The 20,209-nt window shown below is 40.2% G+C and overlaps 1 protein-coding gene across 1 annotated transcript in view; it reads right to left on the bottom strand.

Annotated features, from left to right (window-relative positions):
* Positions 1 to 13,782: 13,782 nt before the first annotated feature.
* SGPP1 (sphingosine-1-phosphate phosphatase 1) overlaps positions 13,783 to 20,209 on the bottom strand; it is a 49,082-nt gene continuing 42,655 nt past the window's right edge. Inside the window, 2 exon segments of the mRNA XM_030931420.1 lie at positions 13,783 to 16,056; positions 16,058 to 16,225. Of these exon segments, the coding sequence (XP_030787280.1) occupies positions 15,673 to 16,056; positions 16,058 to 16,225 (552 nt within the window). The 3' untranslated portion in view covers positions 13,783 to 15,672.

Genomic DNA, 20,209 nt, shown 5'->3' with positions numbered 1-20,209 from the left:
GTATTATGTCTTTTTTTTTTTTTTTTTTTTTTTTTTTTTTTTTTTTTTTTGAGTTGAGTCTCACCTTGTTGCCCAGGCCGGAGTGCAGTGGCTCAATCTCGGCTCACCGCAACCTTCGCCTCCCGGGTTCAAATGATTTTCCTGCCTCAGCCTCCTGAGTAGCTGGGATTACAGGCACCCACCACCACACTCAGCTATTTTTTTATACTTTTAGTAGAGACAGGGTTTCACCATGTTGGCCAGGCTGATCTCAATCTCCTGACCTTGTGATCCGCCCACCTCGGCCTCCCAAAGTGCTGGGATTACAGGCGTGAGCCACTTGGCCTGGCCTGTATTGTCTTTTTAAAAATGTAAACATGTATTGCCTTGGGAAAAAATTAATATTATTAAGAAACCTTTAGACTATACCTTCAGGGATCATTTCTATAATTCGTTACTAGAGATGTTTCTCTGAATGTGTAGAGCAGTTAATTTTTTTTAAATTTTAAATGAAATTAAAAAAAAAAAACGGCTTGGTGCGGTGGCTCACACCTATAATCCCAGCACTTTGGGAGGCCAAGGTGGGCGGATCACGAGGTCAAGAGATCGAGACCATCCTGGCCTACATGGTGAAACCCCGTCTCTACTAAAAATACAAAAATTAGCCGGGCATGGTGGCACACGCCTGTAGTCCCAGCTACTCAGGAGGCTGAGGCAGGAGAATCGCCTGAACCCGGGAGGTAGAGGTTGCAGTGAGCCGAGATCGCGCTGCTACACTCCAGCCTGGTAACAAAGTGAGACTCCGTCTCAAAAAAAAACAAAAAAGAAATCTTTCTAGCTTCCCTGTTCCCTTTTGCCTACATGACAAGCCTTAAATCGCCACATTGCGCTCTTTTAAATCAGGCCTCAGCCTGCCTTCTGAGCTCATCTGACAGCCTTCTCCCCAGCTTCACACATGCCAGTCTCACATTCCTTTAAGGAAATATATTGAGCACCTATGGTGTGCTAGTGGGTATAGAAACATGAATAAGACATCCTCAGTTCCTCAATGAATTGTCTAATGGCAGAAACAGATGCATAAAAAATAAATACACTTCAGTGGATTCGATGCTTAAATAAAAGCAAAGACAATACCCTTAAAAGACTGTTAGTCCACCCCGACCACTTGAAAGGGTTTAGCGTTAGAGAATCTAGGTCAAGCCAAGAAGTGGATTGGTAACTTAATAACTATGTGGTTGATTTAATGAGAAACTGCTGTTACAAGACATTAATTTGAGTGTGCATCTGAATGAACTAGTGGGCTTGTTAAACAAATTGCTTGGTCTTTGGCCCCCACACTTTTGATTCAGTAAGCCTGAGATGGGTCCCAGGAGTCTGCATTTCTAATAAATTCCCAGGTGATACTGATGATGCATATTAAGAATCACTGCTCCAGGTAGTTCAGCTAATTCCCTTGCCATGGTTCCCTAATATCTTTGTTGTTTGACAAACGTAAGATAAAAAGTAGATTAATGACTAGGTGCAGTGGCTCACGCCTGTAATCCCAGCACTTTGGGAGGCTGAGGCAGATAGGTCGCTTTAGCCCAGGAGTTCAAGAGCAGCCTGTGCAACATGGTGAAACACTGTCTCCACTAAAAATACAAAAATTAGCTGGCCGTGGTGGCATGTGCCTGTAATCCCAGCTACTTGGGGGTGCTGAGATGGGAGTATGGCTTGAGGAGGAAGCTGCAGTAAGCTGAGATTGCACCACTGCATTCCAGTCTAGGCAACAGAGTGACATCCTATCTCAAATGAATGAATGAAAAGAAGAAAAAGTAGATTAATGGTACTAAAATTTATTACTTAAGATCAGGTGCTACAGTCATGTGGGAGTTATTGTTCACTTTAGGTTTTGCATTCGTCTTGATTCAGATAGTCTGATCTCAGATTCAATGAGAATTAAAAAAAAAAACTGTGTATAATAAAATTAATTCTAGCATGTACTATCTACCTATTTCATAAATCTTAACCTCAGATACGTACTTACCATCTCATTCCCTAATTCCTTTTTCCCTTTATTCATTACAATCTGACTACTGCCACTACCACATATACCATTGAAATTGTTCTTTTAGAGGTAAACTAGAAACTCATATAAGATGTCTGCCTTCAGCCTGAATCTCTCCACTAGTGTTTGATATTATTTATTGATCACGTTGTTCTGAAAACTCTCTTCTCCCTACCAGTGTGGATTTTAGGGACCTTTTCATTGTCTCCATCGTCTTCTATCTCCTCTCCCCCTTTCCCTAGGCAGACATCATTAACTGATCATGGCACTCCTAGGGCTTCACAGCATAACCCAGCAGGAAAATGCTCTCAGTTGATTGGTGTTTGTCTGTGGGATGAAACGTGTTGTGAAGGCTCCAAACTATCTCCAGCCCGGGCACCGTGGTTCACATCTGTAATCCCAGCATTTTGGGAGGCCAACGCGGGGAGATCACCTGAGGTCAGGAGTTTGAGACCGACCTGGCCAACATGGTGAAACCCCATCTCTACTAAAAATAAAAAAATTGGCTGGGCCTGGTGGCACATGCCTGTAGTCCCAGCTACCAGGAGGGAGGCTGAGGCACGAGAATTGCCTGAACCCGGGAGGTGGAGGTTGCAGTGAGCTGAGATTGTGCCACCACATTCCAGCCTGGGTGACAAGAGCGAGACTTCATCTCAAAAAAAAAAAAAAAAAAAAAAAAAAAGGTAGTAGAGGAGAACAGAGAAATGGGAGTAGAGCATGTCTGTGTGCTGTTAGGAGTGATTTAGTAGACTGGGAAAAGTTGATGTTTCACGATAAAGATAACTTCAGGAGAGAAATCCTATATGAACTCCAAGAGGTATCATTAATTTTTTTAAAAAAGGGGAGTATGGGAGTGTGGGGAGGGGACTTGCAGTATACGTACAATATATTTTTATTTTAAAAACCTAAACTTCATATAACACAATTATATATTTCAACATACATAAATAAAACACACACACACACACACACAGAACATATACCTCAAACTGGCAACAGTAGTTACTTCTGAGAAGAGAATACAATTATTATAGTGGGCAAAGGAGGACTTTTTTCCCAAGTATATAATATATTGCTGTTAACTAAAGTCATCATGAGTTAAAATAGATATCTTGCACTTATTCCTCTTGTCTGAAATTTTCTTTCCACTCATTCATTGATGGACACTTAGGCTACTATAAGTAATGCTGCAATAAACTTGAGAGTGCAGATATTGCTTTGATATACTGATTTCAAATCCTTAGAATATATATTCAGTAGTGAGATTACTGGATCATATGGTAGTTCTATTCTTAGTTTTTAAGTATCTCCACACTGTTTTCCATAATGGGTATACTAAAAAGAGGATTTTGCTGTTCTTGCCATTTGAATTAAAAAAAAAAAAAAAAAAGCAATGTATCTATAGATATCTTGTGTAATTTTTCGTGGCAAGTAACTTCTCATTTCCATGAAATAATTTCCCTATATAAGAAAACAGCTGACTGACATTCAAGAATAACCTCATGTTTTCTAGTAGAATTTCTTATGAAATTAAAAAAAGACTTTCTGCAATAGGCACTGTTACATTCTAGAAATGTTCTAATAAAGGTACTGATTTTTTGTTCTGCTTTTTTTTTTTTTTTTGAGACAGAGTCTCGCTCTGTTGCCCAGGCTGGAGTGCAGTGGTGTGATCTCGGCTCACCACAACCTCTGTCTCCCAGGCTCAAGCAATTCTCCTGCCTCAGCCTCCTGAGTAGCTGGGATTACAGGCATGCACCACCACAACCGGCTAATTTTTGTATTTTTAGTACGGACAGGGTTTCACCGTGTTGTTCAGGCTGGTCTCCAACTCGTTATCTCAGGTGATCTGCCTGCCTCAGCGTCCCAATGTTCTGCTTATTTTTTTTTTTTTTTTTTTTGAGACGGAGTCTCGCTCAGTCGCCCAGGTTGGAGTGCAGTGGCGCGATCCCGGCTCACTGCAAGCTCCGCCTCCCGGGTTCACACCATTCTCCTGCCTCAGCCTCCCAAGTAGCTGGGACTACAAGCGCTCGCCGCCACGCCCGGCTAATTTTTTTGCATTTTTAGTAGAGACGGGGTTTCACCGTGTTAGCCAGGATGGTCTTGATCTCCTGACCTTGTGATCCGCCCGTCTCGGCCTCCCAAAGTGCTGGGATTACAGGCTTGAGCCACCGCGCCCGGCCTGCTTATTTTTTAAAAACCTTTATGAATAACATGATTTGCAATTTAAAGATTTAATTTATTATGAGGATCTCATTTTCCAAAATAGGATTCTGTAAAGTTCATAAGAGTTTTATAAAGTAGTTTTACATTTCTTTTTCCAGTTTCTCTTTTCTTAGTTCTGAATGAGATTTCTAAAGGAGAGATTTTCTTCTTTTTTTCCTTTACATATCCATCTCTGTAGCTGGCAAGATTTGAATGAATTCTAGAATTACTGAGGTCTTTGGTGTCTAATCTGTCCCTCTCCCCCTCCCCCACTTTTTTTTTTAAAGAAAGAACTATCTGTTTAGAGCCACTTCAGCTCAGAACTGTTTAGATAGTAGGTTGGATTAGGTTACTTCGGTAAAGTGACCTATTAGCTACTTTAAACCTTGTGATTTAAACAAAAGTTATGACTCTTCTAAAGCAATTACCTCATTGTCTTTCTTTGGTGAAACTTGTTAATTTCCTTAGAGGGGTGTATATACAAACTTTTTATAGACAGGAAAAGAGGGGAAGGTTGCTTTGGGGACAAGACATGCTCTCCCAACTCTATTCCCTCACTGAAGGTGCATTAAAATTCTTTTTGTTAAATTCCAGAATCCTAATAGAAACAAACATACTCCATTTCTTTTTGTACACTTGATCTAATAGAGTTGATTAAATTTTAACAGTGAAAGGGCTAAAGAACATCAAGTCTTACCTCTTCATTTTATCTGTGAGGAAACCATTTATCATTCTGGTACTAGTACCTAGTTGAAGGAACTTACAATTATAGCCCAAGACAAAACAAAGTCAAGACAAAAATCCTGTTCCTCTGACTTCAGTTAAACACTTTTTTTTTTGAGACAGGTTTTCACTTCTGTCATCCAGGCTGGAGTGCAGTGGTGTGATCTGGACTCACTGCAACTCCACCTCCTGGGTGCAAGGGATTCTACTGCCTTAGTATCCCGAGTAGCTGGGACTACAGGCATGTGCCACCATGTCCGCCTAATTTTTGTATTTTTAGTACAGATGGATTTTCACTGTGTCACCCAGGCTGGCCTTGAACTCCTGGATTCAAGCAATCCATCCTCCTTGGCCTTCCAAAGTGCTGGGATTGCAGGTATGAGCCACTCCACCCAGCCTCAATGTATCTTTTAGGAAAAAAAAAAAAAAAAAAAAAAAAACACAGAATGAGAACATGAAAGTCAGTACAGGTTTGGCACCAGCATCTTCACAAACAACAGAATTCAATGCAAACATTTTCACAAGAAGTCAATAAAGTGGTATGTCAGGATTTGGGAAATGCCACTGTTTGCAAGCATAAATCTGAAGTCTGTTTTATGACAGACCAGCAAGGGCAAGAATATGGTATAACATATCATGACTTGGAAAAGCTTAAAACCTCCCAAAGACAGAAATCTGTAATCTTTCCCCCCTACTTAGGAAACTATCTCATGGAAGAGTCACCAAAGGTTTCTTTGAAATGGGAGTTTCAGGTTGATACATAAGGAATGGCTATCTTTACAGATTGGCAATGGCTAGTGGCATGTTTGTGGGCCAATTATAAGGTAAATGTAAGGCAGTGTGGTCATCATGTCTTTTTTTATAGGTAATAGACAAACTAATGAGGAAGCCATGAGCCTCTCTGGAATAATACTGAATCAGGAAGAAAGTAGGTGGTTATGGGTGTATTGTGGATTACCTCACAGATGCAGAACATATTCGGGGTATCTCTGTGATTCTGTTAGAAAACATTCTTCTTACACCCATGCTACAATCTTCACCAGCAGTTGAGATTAGCCAGATGTGTGGTCACGTGTGATCTCAATGCATAAAGGGAATGTCATGGTCTCTTAAGTATGGTGGGATAAGAAATAAGTTCAAGAATACGGTTCCACAGTGAGCAGCAGGTATATTCAAACCTACCTATAAAGCCCAAAGAATAAGGCTGACAAATCCAGTTTCTCGGAAAGAAAATATTTCACAGAGATTTGAAAACATAAGCAATGTCTTGGACAACTGCGAGATGGTGGATCCTCACACCAGTCCTCCAGAAATTATCCTTTAGAAAGCAAGCCTTGGGCCAGGCGTGGTGGCTCACGGCTGTAATCCCAGCACTTTGGGAGGCTGAGGTGGGCGGATCACTGGAGGTCAAGATAGTTCGAGACCAGCCCAGCCAACATAGTGAAGCCCTGTCTGTACTAAAAATACAAAAATTAGATGGGCATGGTGGCACATGCCTGTAATCCCAGCTATTCAAGTGGGCTGAGGCATAAGAATCACTTGAACCTGGGAGGCGGAGTTTGCAGTCAACCGAGATCATGCCACTGTACTCCACCCTTGGTGACAGAGCAAGATCCTGTCTCAAAAAAGAAAAGAAAAGAAAAAAAGCCTTTAGGATAAAGACATGTACAGCTGTTACTTTCTTGTGGAAACTTGTGACCACTGGGGAGGTCAGATAAGCATCTTTATGAGGGTTGTTACAGGCATTGTTTAGAAAACTTACTGCAGAACACTTTGGCATGCAGAGTCAAACATTAGTCATTATGGAGGTTTCACTTCAAGATGGTATCACTCTTGCCATGCAACAGGCTATTTTCCTACAAACACCAACTTTATTCCCAGAGCATACCTGCAAATCCTAGATGGAGTATCTTGGAAGCTTGTCTTCCTTGTAGAACACATTGTAAATTCCTAGTCTGTAATAAAAGTAGCTAGGTCTGCAGACTCTTAACCTAATGACAGTCAATCCTCATGGCCTGTGCGTAGGTTTCCAGGTATGTCATTAATCTGTTATACAACCTTCTTGTGAGGGCTTGGAAGGTGAGGGGAGCTTCACATCCAAAGTTCTCCTAACTTCCTGGGGACTCCTCTTCTAAATAATAGCAATTATAGCAGTCATGATACCATGTCACCAAAATTCACCGCTTTGGGATTTTTTCATATAAAATCTAGGATTAATATGTAAATTGCCTTATTTTTCCTCTTAATAAGTAAACATGTAATTGTCACAAATTTTAAAAAAACAAAAAACCAAACACTTAATAATGAAGTATATATCAAAAAATACTTTTGATTACCTTCAAGTTAGGTGTAAGTTCACTCATGAGCTAAGAGTGAGCTAAGTGAGTAATAGTGCAGCCCTTCTACTGGCAAAGAAAGACAACACTTCACCACACCCATTGTTTACTGGGTATTTTAACAAGCTTTTCAACTTTAATCTTACTGCTCCCTTGCAGGTACCCTGATGCTCCAGACAAACTACTATTTGTTTGCCAAACATGTCTAACACATTCCCATCTCCGTGCTTTGGTTCATTCAATTTCTTTTTCTTTTTTGAGATGGAGTTTTGGTCTTGTCGCCCAGGCTGGAGTGCAATGGCACAATCTCGGCTCACTGCAACCTCTGCCTCCTGGGTACAAGCCGTTCTCCTGCCTCAGCCTCCCAACTAGCTGGGACTACAGGCGCCCGCCACCACGACTGGCTAATTTTTGTATATTTAGTAGAGACGGGGTTTCACCATGTTAGCTAGGCTGGTGTCAAACTCCTGACCTTGTGATCTGCCCACCTCAGCCTCCCAAAGTGCTCGGATTACAGGTGTGAGCCACCATGCCCGGGCAAATCAATTTGTTATTTAAAAATATACACCCTTTGTTCATGAATACTTTAAATACGATTTTGAGAATATACTGCTGAGAAGCAAATTTTAAAAATTCTTATTTGTAAAGCTATTTAAAACATTTTATGGTGACAAATGTTGCAGGATTATTATTGTTTTTTTACTTTTAAGACTGTTATCACAGATTTCAACCAGTGTATTAGTCTATTCCTGCACTGCTATTAAAAACTACTGGAGACCGGGTGTGGTGGCTCACACCTGTAATTTCAGCACTTTGGGAGGCTGAGGCAGGCGGATCATGCCACTGCACACCAGCCTGGGTGATAGCAAGACTCCATCTCAAAAGAAAAAGAAAAAAAACAAAACAAACAAACAAACAAAAACTACTGGAGACTGGCTATTTAAGAAAAAGAAAAAAAAAGAGGTTTAATTGGCTCATAATTCTACTGGTGGTACAGGAAGCCTGGCTGGGGAGCCCTCAGGAAACTTACAATCATAGCAGAAGGTAAAGGGGAAGCTGGCACGTCTTACATAGCTGGAGCAGGAGGAAGAGAGGGTGAAGGGGGAGGTGCCACACACTTTTAGACAATCAGATCTTTTTTTTTTTTTTTTTTTTGAGACGGAGTTTCGCTCTTATTGCCCAGGCTGGAGTGCAGTGGTGCAATCTTGGCTCACTGCAACCTCCACCTCCCAGGTTCGAGTGATTCTCCTGCCTCAGCCCCTTGAATAGCTGGGATTATAGGCATGTGCCACTATGCCAGGCTAATTTTGTATTTTCAGTAGAGACAGGGGTTTCACTATGTTGGTCAGGCTGGTCTCGAACTCCTGACCTTAGGTGATCCACCTACCTTGGCCTCCCAAAGTGCTGGGATTAGAGGCGTGAGCCACCATGCCTGGCCAACAACCAGATCTTATGAAAACTCACTATCAGGAGAACAGCCAGAAAGGTATCTGCTCCCATGATCCAGTCACCTCCCATCAGGCTGCTCCTCCAGCACTGGGATTACAATTTGACAAGAGATTTGGATAGGGACACGAATCCAAACCATACCAAAAATGAGCAAAAATACTGCGCATTAAAATGAGTTTGGTGAATGTTCCCCCTTAAATTAACCCAGATGAAAAAGGAGAAAAACCCTCAAATAGTAGGAAAATTAAAATCCATCTTATTGTCACCAACCCCACTGATCCTCTGAATTTGGGCCTGGAGACCTTTGGAAACCAGGGTAGCCTTCACTTCACTGAAGTAAAAAAAAACACTTGATATTTAAACTCTGAATATATTTTATCAAAATTTTAATTATAAACATCACTTAAAATGTTTAAATGAAGTAGTTGGTTATATGAAAAATTAAAGATCAATTGTACAAAATAATATTCTCAGGAACACATTTATTTATTACTAGAAACTAAAAGGTATATCCCTGTATATACAGAATATTTTCTTTTCAGATTTGATTTCAAGTTTAAAAAAAATAAAATCTTAAAACTAATTTGAATACAAATCACATTCATACAATGGGGTACTATAGTAATTACATACAAAACTTTCCTAGAATTAAATTAGCCCTTAAATATTGCATGAAAAGTGACAAAAATCCTTACTAAATTGGAAGCATTCATTTACAACCTAAACTTTTAAAATATAGGTAGACTATTAAGCAATATTAAAATTTTTAGATCATTAATCTCTTTGAGAATCTGATGTTGTAAAATTTTCCCCAGAAAAATGCACATATAAAGCCTAAAGACTGAATAATCACGTAATTCATTCAACATACCCTAATTGAATGCCTATTGTGTCCCAGGGATCCAGAAGTAAAAAGATGCACAAGGTCTTTTTCCTCATGAAGCTTACATCATAGGGATAATGACAGAAAATTTAAAAAGTAAATAATACATAATTACAGATTGTGACTGATATGCTTTGCTTTTGTGTCCCCACCCAAATTTCACCTTGAATTGTAATAATCCCCACAAGTCAAGGGCAAGACTAGGTGGAGATACTTGAATCATGGGGGCAATTCCCCCATGCTCTCCTCGTGATAGTGAGATCTCATGAGATCTGATGGTTTTATAAGGGGCTTCCCACTTCGCTCACCACTCACTCTTACTTCATCCTGCCGTCCTGTGAAGAGGTGCCTTCTGCCATGATTGTAAGTTTCCTGAGGCCTTCCCAGCCATGCAGAACTGTGGGTCAATTAAACCTCTTTCCTTTATAAATTACTCAGTCTTGGGCATTTTTTTTCTTTTTGAGACGGAGTCTCGCTCTGTTGCCCAGGCTGGAGTGCAGTGGCCGGATCTCAGCTCACTGCAAGCTGCACCTCCCGGGTTCATGCCATTCTCCTGCCTCAGCCTCCTAAGTAGCTGGGACTACAGGCGCCCGCCACCATGCCCGGCTAGTTTTTTTTTTGTATTTTTTAGTAGAGACGGGGTTTCACCGTGTTAGCCAGGATGGTCTCGATCTCCTGACCTCGTGATCCGCCCGTCTCAGCCTCCCAAAGTGCTGGGATTACAGGCTTGAGCCACCACGCCCGGCCAAAATCTGATTTTCATATTTATATGCAAGAGAGGTTTCACAATCACTAAGGCATGAGGTCAGTATAATAGTTATCAAAGTATATTTTATTCTGCTCATAGATTGCTGTTATCAGATGTAGAATCCCATATTTGGGAAAGAAAGAAAGCAAGGGAAGGGCAAATTAGGAAAAGTCAGCTAGTTGAGATTTAAGAATTAACATTTTTAGCCTGGCACAGTGGCTCACACCTATAATCCCAGCATTTTGGGTGGCTGAGTTTGGAGGACTGCTTCAGCCCAGGAGTTCAAGACCAGTCTAGACAACATAGTAAGACCCCATCTCTATAAAAATAGAAAAATTAGCCAGACATGGTGGTACATGGCTGTAGTCTCAGCTACTTGGGAGGTTGAGGCAGGAGGATGGATTAAGCCCAGGAGGGTGGAGGCTGTAGTGAGCAGTGATCATGCCATTGCACCGCAGCCTGGGTGAGAAAGCAAGACCCTACCTCTAAAAAAACAAATAAACACATATATTTCCTTAAACATTTTTATTTTTTAAAAAGTTTATTTTTCTTTGAATATTGCCTCCTGTGTATCTCACAAGGAAGGCCTATTTCCTTATAAAGTTATCTGGTGGGCCTAAAAATGAAGAGCTTTCTAAAAGTCCTTCACAATTAGTACGTTAACATTTTTATTGTGCTATGTATAATTTATGTAACCACAATCAGAATTCAAATGTAAAAGTTCTTTCCTTTTTTTCTTTCAGATGGAGTCTTGCTTTGTCACCCAGACTGGAGTGCAGTGGTGTGATCTCAGTTCACTGCAACCTCCACCTCCTGGGTTAAAGCAATCCTCCCATCTCAGCTTCCCGAGTAGCTGAGACTACAGGCATGTGCCACCATGCCCAGCTGTTTTTGTCTTTTTCTTTTAGTAGAGACTGGGTTCACCATGTTAGCCAGGCTGGTCTCAAACTACTGACCTTAAGTGATCTGCCCGCCTCGGCCTCCCAAAGTGTTGGATTACAGGCGTGAGCCACCATGCCTGGCCAAGCTTTTTCTTTTTAACTTACATATGTATTTCAAAAGGAATGGAAGAACTTGACCAAATAACGAGAAAATACCCAGCACAGTAATATCTACTAAGTTTAATTACTTTTTCTCAAACTGCCACCTCTTCCCCCCCCCCCTTTTTTTTTTTTTTTTTTTGAGACGGAGTCTCGCTCTGTCGCCCAGGCTGGAGTGCAGTGGCTGGATCTCAGGTCACTGCAAGCTCCGCCTCCCGGGTTCACGCCATTCTCCTGCCTCAGCCTCTCGAGTAGCTGGGACTACAGGCGCCCGCCACCTCGCCCGGCTAGTTTTTTTTTGTATTTTTTAGTAGAGACGGGGTTTCACCGGGTTAGCCAGGATGGTCTCGATCTCCTGACCTCGTGATCTGCCCATCTCGGCCTCCCAAAGTGCTGGGATTACAGGCTTGAGCCACCGCGCCCGGCCCTCTTCCCTTTCTTTTTTTTTTTTTTTTTTTGAGACGGAGTCTCGCTCTGTCGCCCGGGCTGGAGTGCAGTGGCCGGATCTCAGCTCACTGCAAGCTTCGCCTCCCGGGTTTACGCCATTCTCCTGTCTCAGCCTCCGGAGTAGATGGGACTACAGGCGCCCGCCACCTCGCCCGGCTAGATTTTTGTATTTTTTTAGTAGAGACGGGGTTTCACCGTGTTCGCCAGTATGGTCTCGATCTCCTGACCTCGTGATCCGCCCGTCTCGGCCTCTCAAAGTGCTGGGATTACAGGCTTGAGCCACCGCGCCCGGCCCCTCTTCCCTTTCTTAAAAAACTTTATCAAACAACAAAAACCCTCTTCAGAAAATCTAATGCAGCTATAAAGTAAAATGTTAAAAACTGATCCTTATTGATGTCCAGATTAAACATTTTAGTGGCCTGGTGCGGTGGCTCAAGCCTGTAATTCCAGGACTTTGGGAGGTGGAGGTGGGCGGATCACTTGAGGTCAGGAGTTTGAGAACAGCCTGGCCAACAGGTTGAAACTCCATTTCTACTGAGAATACAAAAAAATAGCCGGGTGTGGTGACTTGCGCCTGTAGTCCCAGCTACTCAGCAGGCTGAGGCAGGAGAATCGCTTGAACCCGGGAGGCAGAGGTTGCAGTGAGTTGAGATGGTGCCACTGCACTCCAGCCTGGGTGACAGAGCCAGACTCTGTCTAAACCCCCCCTCCTTTTTAGAGATAGGATGTCCCTCTATTGCTCAAGCTGGAGTGCGGTGGCGTGAGCATACCTCACTGTAACCTCAAACTCCGGGGTTCAAGCATCCTCCTGTCTCAGCCTTCCAAGTAGTTAGGACTACAGGCCTATGCCACCAGGTCCAGCAAACCTTTGGTGTGTGTGTTGGCGTAGGAGGGTAGAGATGGGGTCTTGTTATGTTGCCCAGGCTGGCCTCAAACTCCTGGCCTCAAGTGTTCCTCCCACCTTGGCCTCCCAAAATGCTGGGATTACTGGCATGAACCACCAAATCTGGCCACATGTTAGGTTTTAAATCTTGAATAAACATTCCTTATTAACAAGAATAAAATAGTTTTATCAATAAAAAACCTTTGTCATATAAAATTGTGTGATTGTATCTTTCTCCACTCCCACTGCTTCACTTGAGTAGCCTTTAAAAATTTTTGTGATTATATATTTTAAAAAACCACTTTAGTATTTACTCATCTTTACTTAATGCTCTGTTAAAATTTGCCTTTAAGGGAATGACAGGGAGGGTGAGGGAAAATTTGCTTTTAAATTCTATTCATTTCACTGAATTCATTTTTATATTGTCTTTGTAATATATATTTAATAAACACTACTTGTAAAGAAAGCTACAAAATAAAATAAAAATAATTGTGTCAATCTTGAAGTACATTGTTTTATATTAGGTCATATAATTAGTTTCTGGCAGACCTGGTTTTTGCAGTTCATGCATCATGGCATTTTAAAATTATAAAATAAAATGTCCATATGTTTTATTCTGCTTGAAAAAGTACCTGTTCCTAGTTTTATGATTAATCCTTGACATTAATGGAAAAGCAGTAAACTACCTACAATACTATTAGTCACATTTTACTGAAACATTTTTGTCCATAAGCTTTACTTTTTATTTCCTTTTTAAATTTTTTAAATTTTTTTGGTTTTGTGCATAAGCTTTTAAAAAGAAATATTATGAAACTTTTTACTAAAAGTACAATGTTAGAAATAATCATAAATGGAGTCAAAGTCAGTTTGTACCTCAAAGAATTTCTTCAATGTCTTCTATTGCCAAAATAGCACTTTGATTTTGAACAAAATGCTTCAGAGGAAATATGTGCTAGAATGAAAATCCAAGACATATTTTTTAAATCTCTACCAGATAAAACAGAAACAATTGCCTGGAAGGCAAACAAAACAAAGCAAAACCTTCAATCTTCAATTTGGCTTTTATTTTAAAATACACTTAGCATAGAAGTGTCATAGGACAGAAAATAATAAAACACAAAGAAATGGAACATTTTCAAATACCTTTTAAGCTAGACATAAAAATCAACAGGATAGCATTGGCCCAAATTATGGGAAACAGTCCCCAAAATTCAACTCATTAAACATACATTTTGAAAGTAAAGCTCTTTTCACATTTTCCAAGGTGCTGACATTTTCCTACATGCCTTGGTTTCCTTTTAACTAATAAGTGTAAATTTAGTTGCTTTACTTAAAATTATCAGCTTCAGTTTTGATAAAAATTACCATGCCCCTAAATTCTCAATCAGAATTATAAAAATATGAGCTCAAATAGTTATGGTGCCCAAAATAGAAACATCTGAAGTGATAGTTCTGGATAATCATATAGATATTGCACTAAAATCAGTAATTTCATACCTGGTATTCATTTATATGGAAAGTTAATCCTCTTCTTTATGAAAAACTTTCTATAAATACACTTAATGCTAACATAAGTACAACCACACCTCAAAATATAAAGGCACAGACAGAAAAAAGAATAGTTTAATACTATACACAAATGTTCCACTGTGAAAATAATAGAAAGTTGAAAAAATAATAGGATCTAAAATACTGATACTAATTTTAGGTTTTATAATTTACCTTAAGTAGCCAATAAATGGGTATTAAAAGTTAACAGTGCTAAATCCAATCCTTTCCAAATTATTTAGAAAAATGCTTTCTTTACATATGAAGTATGTGCATTGTCCCATCTATAAATTTCAACTACATTTCCATTCACTGGAAATACCTACCTGCAATATAAACAATCAAGACAATGTACAAAAAATATATCCTGTTCCTATAACTTACAATGCACAGAAAAATACCTACAAAAAGGGAAGTCTTTATCCATTTAGCTTTATAATAAATTGGTGAGAAAGTTTAGCCCATTCCACATTTCTTTCCAAATAAAGGCTAAAGAGTTAAGGGCAATTTACTTTTATGCCTGTCGCCTTGACACACGTTTTAAAATATTTGCTTGATTATATGTAACTTAAGATAAAGTTAATGTCTTATTTTTACATCACAGTATACATAGCATTTCTTAATTTAGCAACAGAAAGGCACAATTAGCAAGCAATAAAATTCAGTACCTGAATTATTAAACTGACGTCCAGAATAGTTGCAAATAAAGTACATTCAAAACAGTACACAGAACTTAAAAAAAAAAGAATCCAAAAACTTATTTTTTCAAAAATTTGGTCCATTAAAAATGCCTCCCATGTTCAACATCATGGGTAACATGAAAGGTAATGGCAGTGTAAAAACAGGCAGTAAATCAATGTATAGTAGCATATGCATTCTGCTCTAGTAATTACGCTATTCAATTAGGAAACGGCTCCCACAGTAAATAAATGTTAAATATATCTGTTAATAACAACATACCTGTATTTAGTTCAAATACACAGGCACAACTGTTTGCATATTATTATTGATTTTATAATACACTCCCATAGTTTAAAAAAACACTTAGGTATATTATTTTATATATAATATATATCAGATATATAATTGCATATTATGTACCTTATATATATTATATATAAGTTGAATCCATAATACAAAACTCTCCAAACATTACATGAACATTCTAAATGGATATTTATCATTTTCTCAGTATTGAAATAGCTCAGCTCACCTAAATCAGTATCTGGATGTGCAATGATAAAATGCACTGACTCTTAAGAATTTACTTAAATAATTAAGTTAAATTCCTGCAAAAGTCTAATTCTGACCTGGCTTTTACCTGGAATATATTTTTAGGTATCAGTAACTGATACCCTCCTTTCTTATCATAAACAATATTTCTCCATCAAGAGATACCAATAAAGAAAAATATGTAAGGAACAAAAAATGTGATGGAGAAACCAACCATTCCATAGGTAATATACCGATAAGGAAGTTCAACTTCCATGTGCTGTCTTGCTTTTCGAATATCATCACACGGTATACTGAAGATTTTGCAGGCTAAAGGAATGGTGATCTTTTTCATTACATCTCTGACTATTAGTACAAATACCATCCCTATGAGGATCCGCAATATGGCTTTTCCAAACACAGTCATAGTAATGGGGGGCCCAGCTAAAGGTAATCTATCTAGAGAAGGATCTAATACTAGACCCATGTTATAAGTAACATGAGATCCACATGCAATTCCAGCACCACTTCCTAGAATCTCAGCTGTGTCTCCTCGGGACTGTGCTCCAGGTGTCAAGAGTGAAAGAAAAGATCCCCAAAGCTAAATGAAGCCCGATGATGATTAACGGAGCATATTTGTGAGTTTGGTTGAAGTTGTCAATCAGGTCCACAAATGGATAGAAGACAGCTAAGATTAAAATGGTATATAGGAATCCAGCAATAATATCCTAGGAAAAGATAAAAGTATTGTTGTTTAGTATAATACTGAACATTTTTGGCATTTAAAAAATAATTTATATTTAACATTTCAAATGTTGAATATATATAAATTTTTTAAAGTTGTCAAATTCTCAAAGTAAACTTTATTAATGAACCATATAGGAGGCACTAAAAACTGTATTAATAGTAAAAAGATTTATATTTTCATAATTCTACCCTTTTACAAATTAACTACATATATAACATCCACAAATTTATATTCAAATTCTGAACAACAAACTATGCTAAAATTGTGTAGTTTTGATTTCTGGGGAAAAGTAAACTTATTATTCAAAGAAATGGTTTTCAAAGAAATGTTTATGTATGTAATTATCTCCATGACCACAGAGGATATACAGCCAAGGTAATTTTCTTTTCTCATTCATTCATTCATTGAACAAATATTCATGAGTACCAACCCCTATTTTAGGGGTTGAGGATACACTGCTTTAAAAAATGACAAGAATGTGGCTGGGTGCGGTAGCTCACGCCTGTAATCCCAACCCTTTGGAAGGCTGAGACGGGTGGATCACTTGAGGCCAGGAGTTCAAGACCAGCCTGGGTAACATAGTGAAACCCTGTCTCTACTAAAAATGCAAACATTAGCCAGGTATGGTGGCTCTAGCCTGTGGTCCCAGCTACTTGGGGATGGAGGCATGAGAATCCCTTGAACCCAGGAAGTGGAGGTTGCAGAGAGCCAAGATCATGCCATTGCACTCCAGCGTGAGTAACAGAGGGAGACTGTCAATAACCACATAAGAAAGCAGAAAAATACTACAATTTCGGATTGTTATGAATCTTTTTTTTTTTTTTTTTTTTTTTTTTTTTTTTTGAGACGGAGTCTCGCTCTGTCACCCAGGCTGGAGTGCTGTGGCCGGATCTCAGCTCACTGCAAGCTCCGCCTCCCGGGTTCACGCCATTCTCCTGTCTCAGCCTCCCGGGTAGCTGGGACTACAGGCGCCGCCACGTCGCCCGGCTAGTTTTTTTTTTTGTAGCTTTTAGTAGAGACGGGGTTTCACCGTGTTAGCCAGGATGGTCTCGATCTCCTGACCTCGTGATCCGCCCGTCTCGGCCTCCCAAAGTGCTGGGATTACAGGCTTGAGCCACCGCGCCCGGCGGATTGTTATGAATCTTATGAAGAAACTAAAACAGGACAATAGAATAGTATGATGAAGGACCCGATTAGAGTACTGATTAAGGAAGCCTATCTGAGGGTGGTGACACTGATCTGATTCTAAAGGGAGCCTATATTCAGAGGCAGAAGAAATGTGTTCCAGGTAGAGGGAATATCAAGTGCAAAGGCTTTTGTAGGCTAGGTAAGAGAGTAGATTTCATTTCAAAAGTGATAGGAGCTGGGTGCAGGGGTTCATGCCTATAATCCCAACACTTTGTTGAAACTGCTTGAGCCCAGGAGTTGGAGACCAGGCTGGGCAACATAGTGAGACTTCGTCTCTTAAGAATAAAAAGTGAGGCCGGGTGCAGTGGCTCACCCCTGTAATCCCAGCACTTTGGGAGGCTGAGGCAGATGGACTACCTGAGGTCAAGAGTTCAAGACCAGCCTGGCCAACATGGTAAAACCCTGTCTCTACTAGAAATACAAAAGAAAATTAGCTGTGTGTGGTGGTGCACACCTATAATCCCAACTACTCGGGAGGCTGAGACAAGAGAATTGCTTGAACCCGGGAGTCGAGATCACACCACTGCACTCCAGCCTGGACAAGAGCGAAACTCCATCTTGAAAATAAATAAATAAATACATAACTACATGCATATAAAAATTAGCTCAGCATGGTGGCACGCATTTGTAATCCCAGCTACTTGGGAGGCTGAGACAGGAGAATTGCCTGAACCTGGGAGGTGGAGGTTGCAGTGAGCTGAGATGGCGCCACTGTACTCCAGCCTGGGTGACAGAGCGAGACAACATCTCGAAAAACAAAACAAAACACAACAAAAATTAAAAAAAAAGAACTGACAACTGTAACTTGACGATGGATTGAACGTGAAAAAGAGCAAGAAAGACGAATCAAAGATGGTTCCCAGTTTTAGGCAGGAGCAACTGTGTAGATTTGATAGATGGTTTACTTGAGGAAACAAAGCTATTAAATAACTTTCTGAATCATTCCTGACAACATACAAAAATGTTCCCTATTTCTATCTTGTAACAAGACAAAACTCTATGATCTACTCTCTATTACTGAAAAACTTATCAATGCTTATATTCACTGTCTCCACTTCCTTGCCTTCGATTTTTCTCTAAACTCACCACTACACTGAAACCACTTTTTTCATGGATACTAGTGGTCTTCAAAAACAACGGTCATTTTTTATTTCTTTTTTTTTGAGACACAGTCTCACTCTGTCGCCCAGGCTGGAGTATAGTGGCGCAATCTCAGCTCACTGCAACCTCCGCCTCCCGGGTTCACGCCATTCTCCTGCCTCAGCCTCCCAAGTAGCTGGGACTACAGGTGCCCGCCTCCATGCCTGGCTGTTTTTATTGTATTTTTAGTGGAGACAGGGTTTCACTGTGTTAGCCAGGATGGTCTCGATCTCCTGACCTCGTGATCCGCCCGCCTCGGCCTCCCAAAGTGCTGGGATTACAGGCCTGAGCCACTGCGCCCAGCCAGGTCATTAAGGTCATTTCTTTTTTCTTTTTTTTTTTTTGGACAGAGTTTCGCTCTGTCGCGCAGGCTGGAGTGCAGTAGCGTGATCTAGGCTCACTGCAATCTCTGCCTCCCAGGTTCACGCCTTTCTCCTGCCTCAGCCTCCTGAGTAGCTGGTACTACAGGCACCCGCCACCACACCCAGCTAATTTTTTGTATTTTTAGTAGAGACAGGGTTTCACCGTGTTAGCCAGGATGGTCTTGATCTCCTAATGTCGTGATCCGCCCGCCTTAGCCTCCCAAAGTGCTGGGATTACAGGCGTAAGCCACCGCGCCCGGCCACGGCCAGGTCATTTCTGGGTCATTTCTGAACAATATTCAATAAAGGTAAGCAACAGACTAGTTGCTTAATGTTTTTGTCTTAAAATTTTTTATTACATAGGATTTGATACATAGCAAAATACACGTAGAATGTATATGAAACTATAAAATTCCTATCTATGAAATCACTTCCCAACAAAAGAACTATAATATTACAAGTATTGTCAAATCTACTGTTGTGCTATTTCTCAACCTATCACTCTGCATTCCTCCCTGGAGGCAATTTGCAAGCATGAATTTTGGCTTAATAAATACCTGGGATTTTTTGTTTATTTTGTTTTGTTTTGTGTTTGTAGATACCAGGTTTCACCAGGTTGCCGAGACTGGTCTTGAACTCCTGGGCTCAAGTGATCCACCGACCTTGGCCTCCCAAAGAGCTAGGATTACAGGTATGAGCCACTGGGCCCAGCCATAAATATCTATTTTTTAAAATAGTTTTACCACATATCTTCAAGCAAAATAGTATCTAGTTTGGTCTGGTACGGTGGCTCATGCCTGTAATCCCAGCACTTTCGGAGGCCAAGGTGGGAGGATCACCTGAGGTCAAGAGGTTGGACCAGCCTGGCCAACATAGTGAAACCCCATCTCTATTAAAAATACAAAATTAGCCGAGTGTGGTGGCACGTGCCTGTAATCCCAGCTGCTCTGGAAGCTGAGGCAGGAGAATCGCTTAGAATCCGCGAGGTGGAGACTGCAGTGAGCTGAAATTACACCACTGCACTCCAGACTGGGCGACAGAGCAAGATTCTGTCTCAAAAAAAAAAAAAAACCTCATCTAGTTTTGCTTCTTTCTGAGCTTTGCTAAAATGTTATAGCAGTCTATTTTGATCTGCTTTTTACACTTAAGATTCATTCATTATATTATATGTAGTTACTGGTCATTCACTGTCAGAATCATGTAATATTTTGCTGCATGATTATACAATTTATTGGTTTTCCCACTTATGGTCATTTAAGTTGTTTTCAGGTTTT

The sequence above is a fragment of the Rhinopithecus roxellana genome, chromosome 5, assembly GCF_007565055.1.
Source record: "Rhinopithecus roxellana isolate Shanxi Qingling chromosome 5, ASM756505v1, whole genome shotgun sequence".
Classification (NCBI taxonomy): domain Eukaryota; kingdom Metazoa; phylum Chordata; class Mammalia; order Primates; family Cercopithecidae; genus Rhinopithecus; species Rhinopithecus roxellana.
Note: the sequence above shows the minus strand (reverse complement) of the source record. Positions and strands in the feature narration are given on the sequence as shown.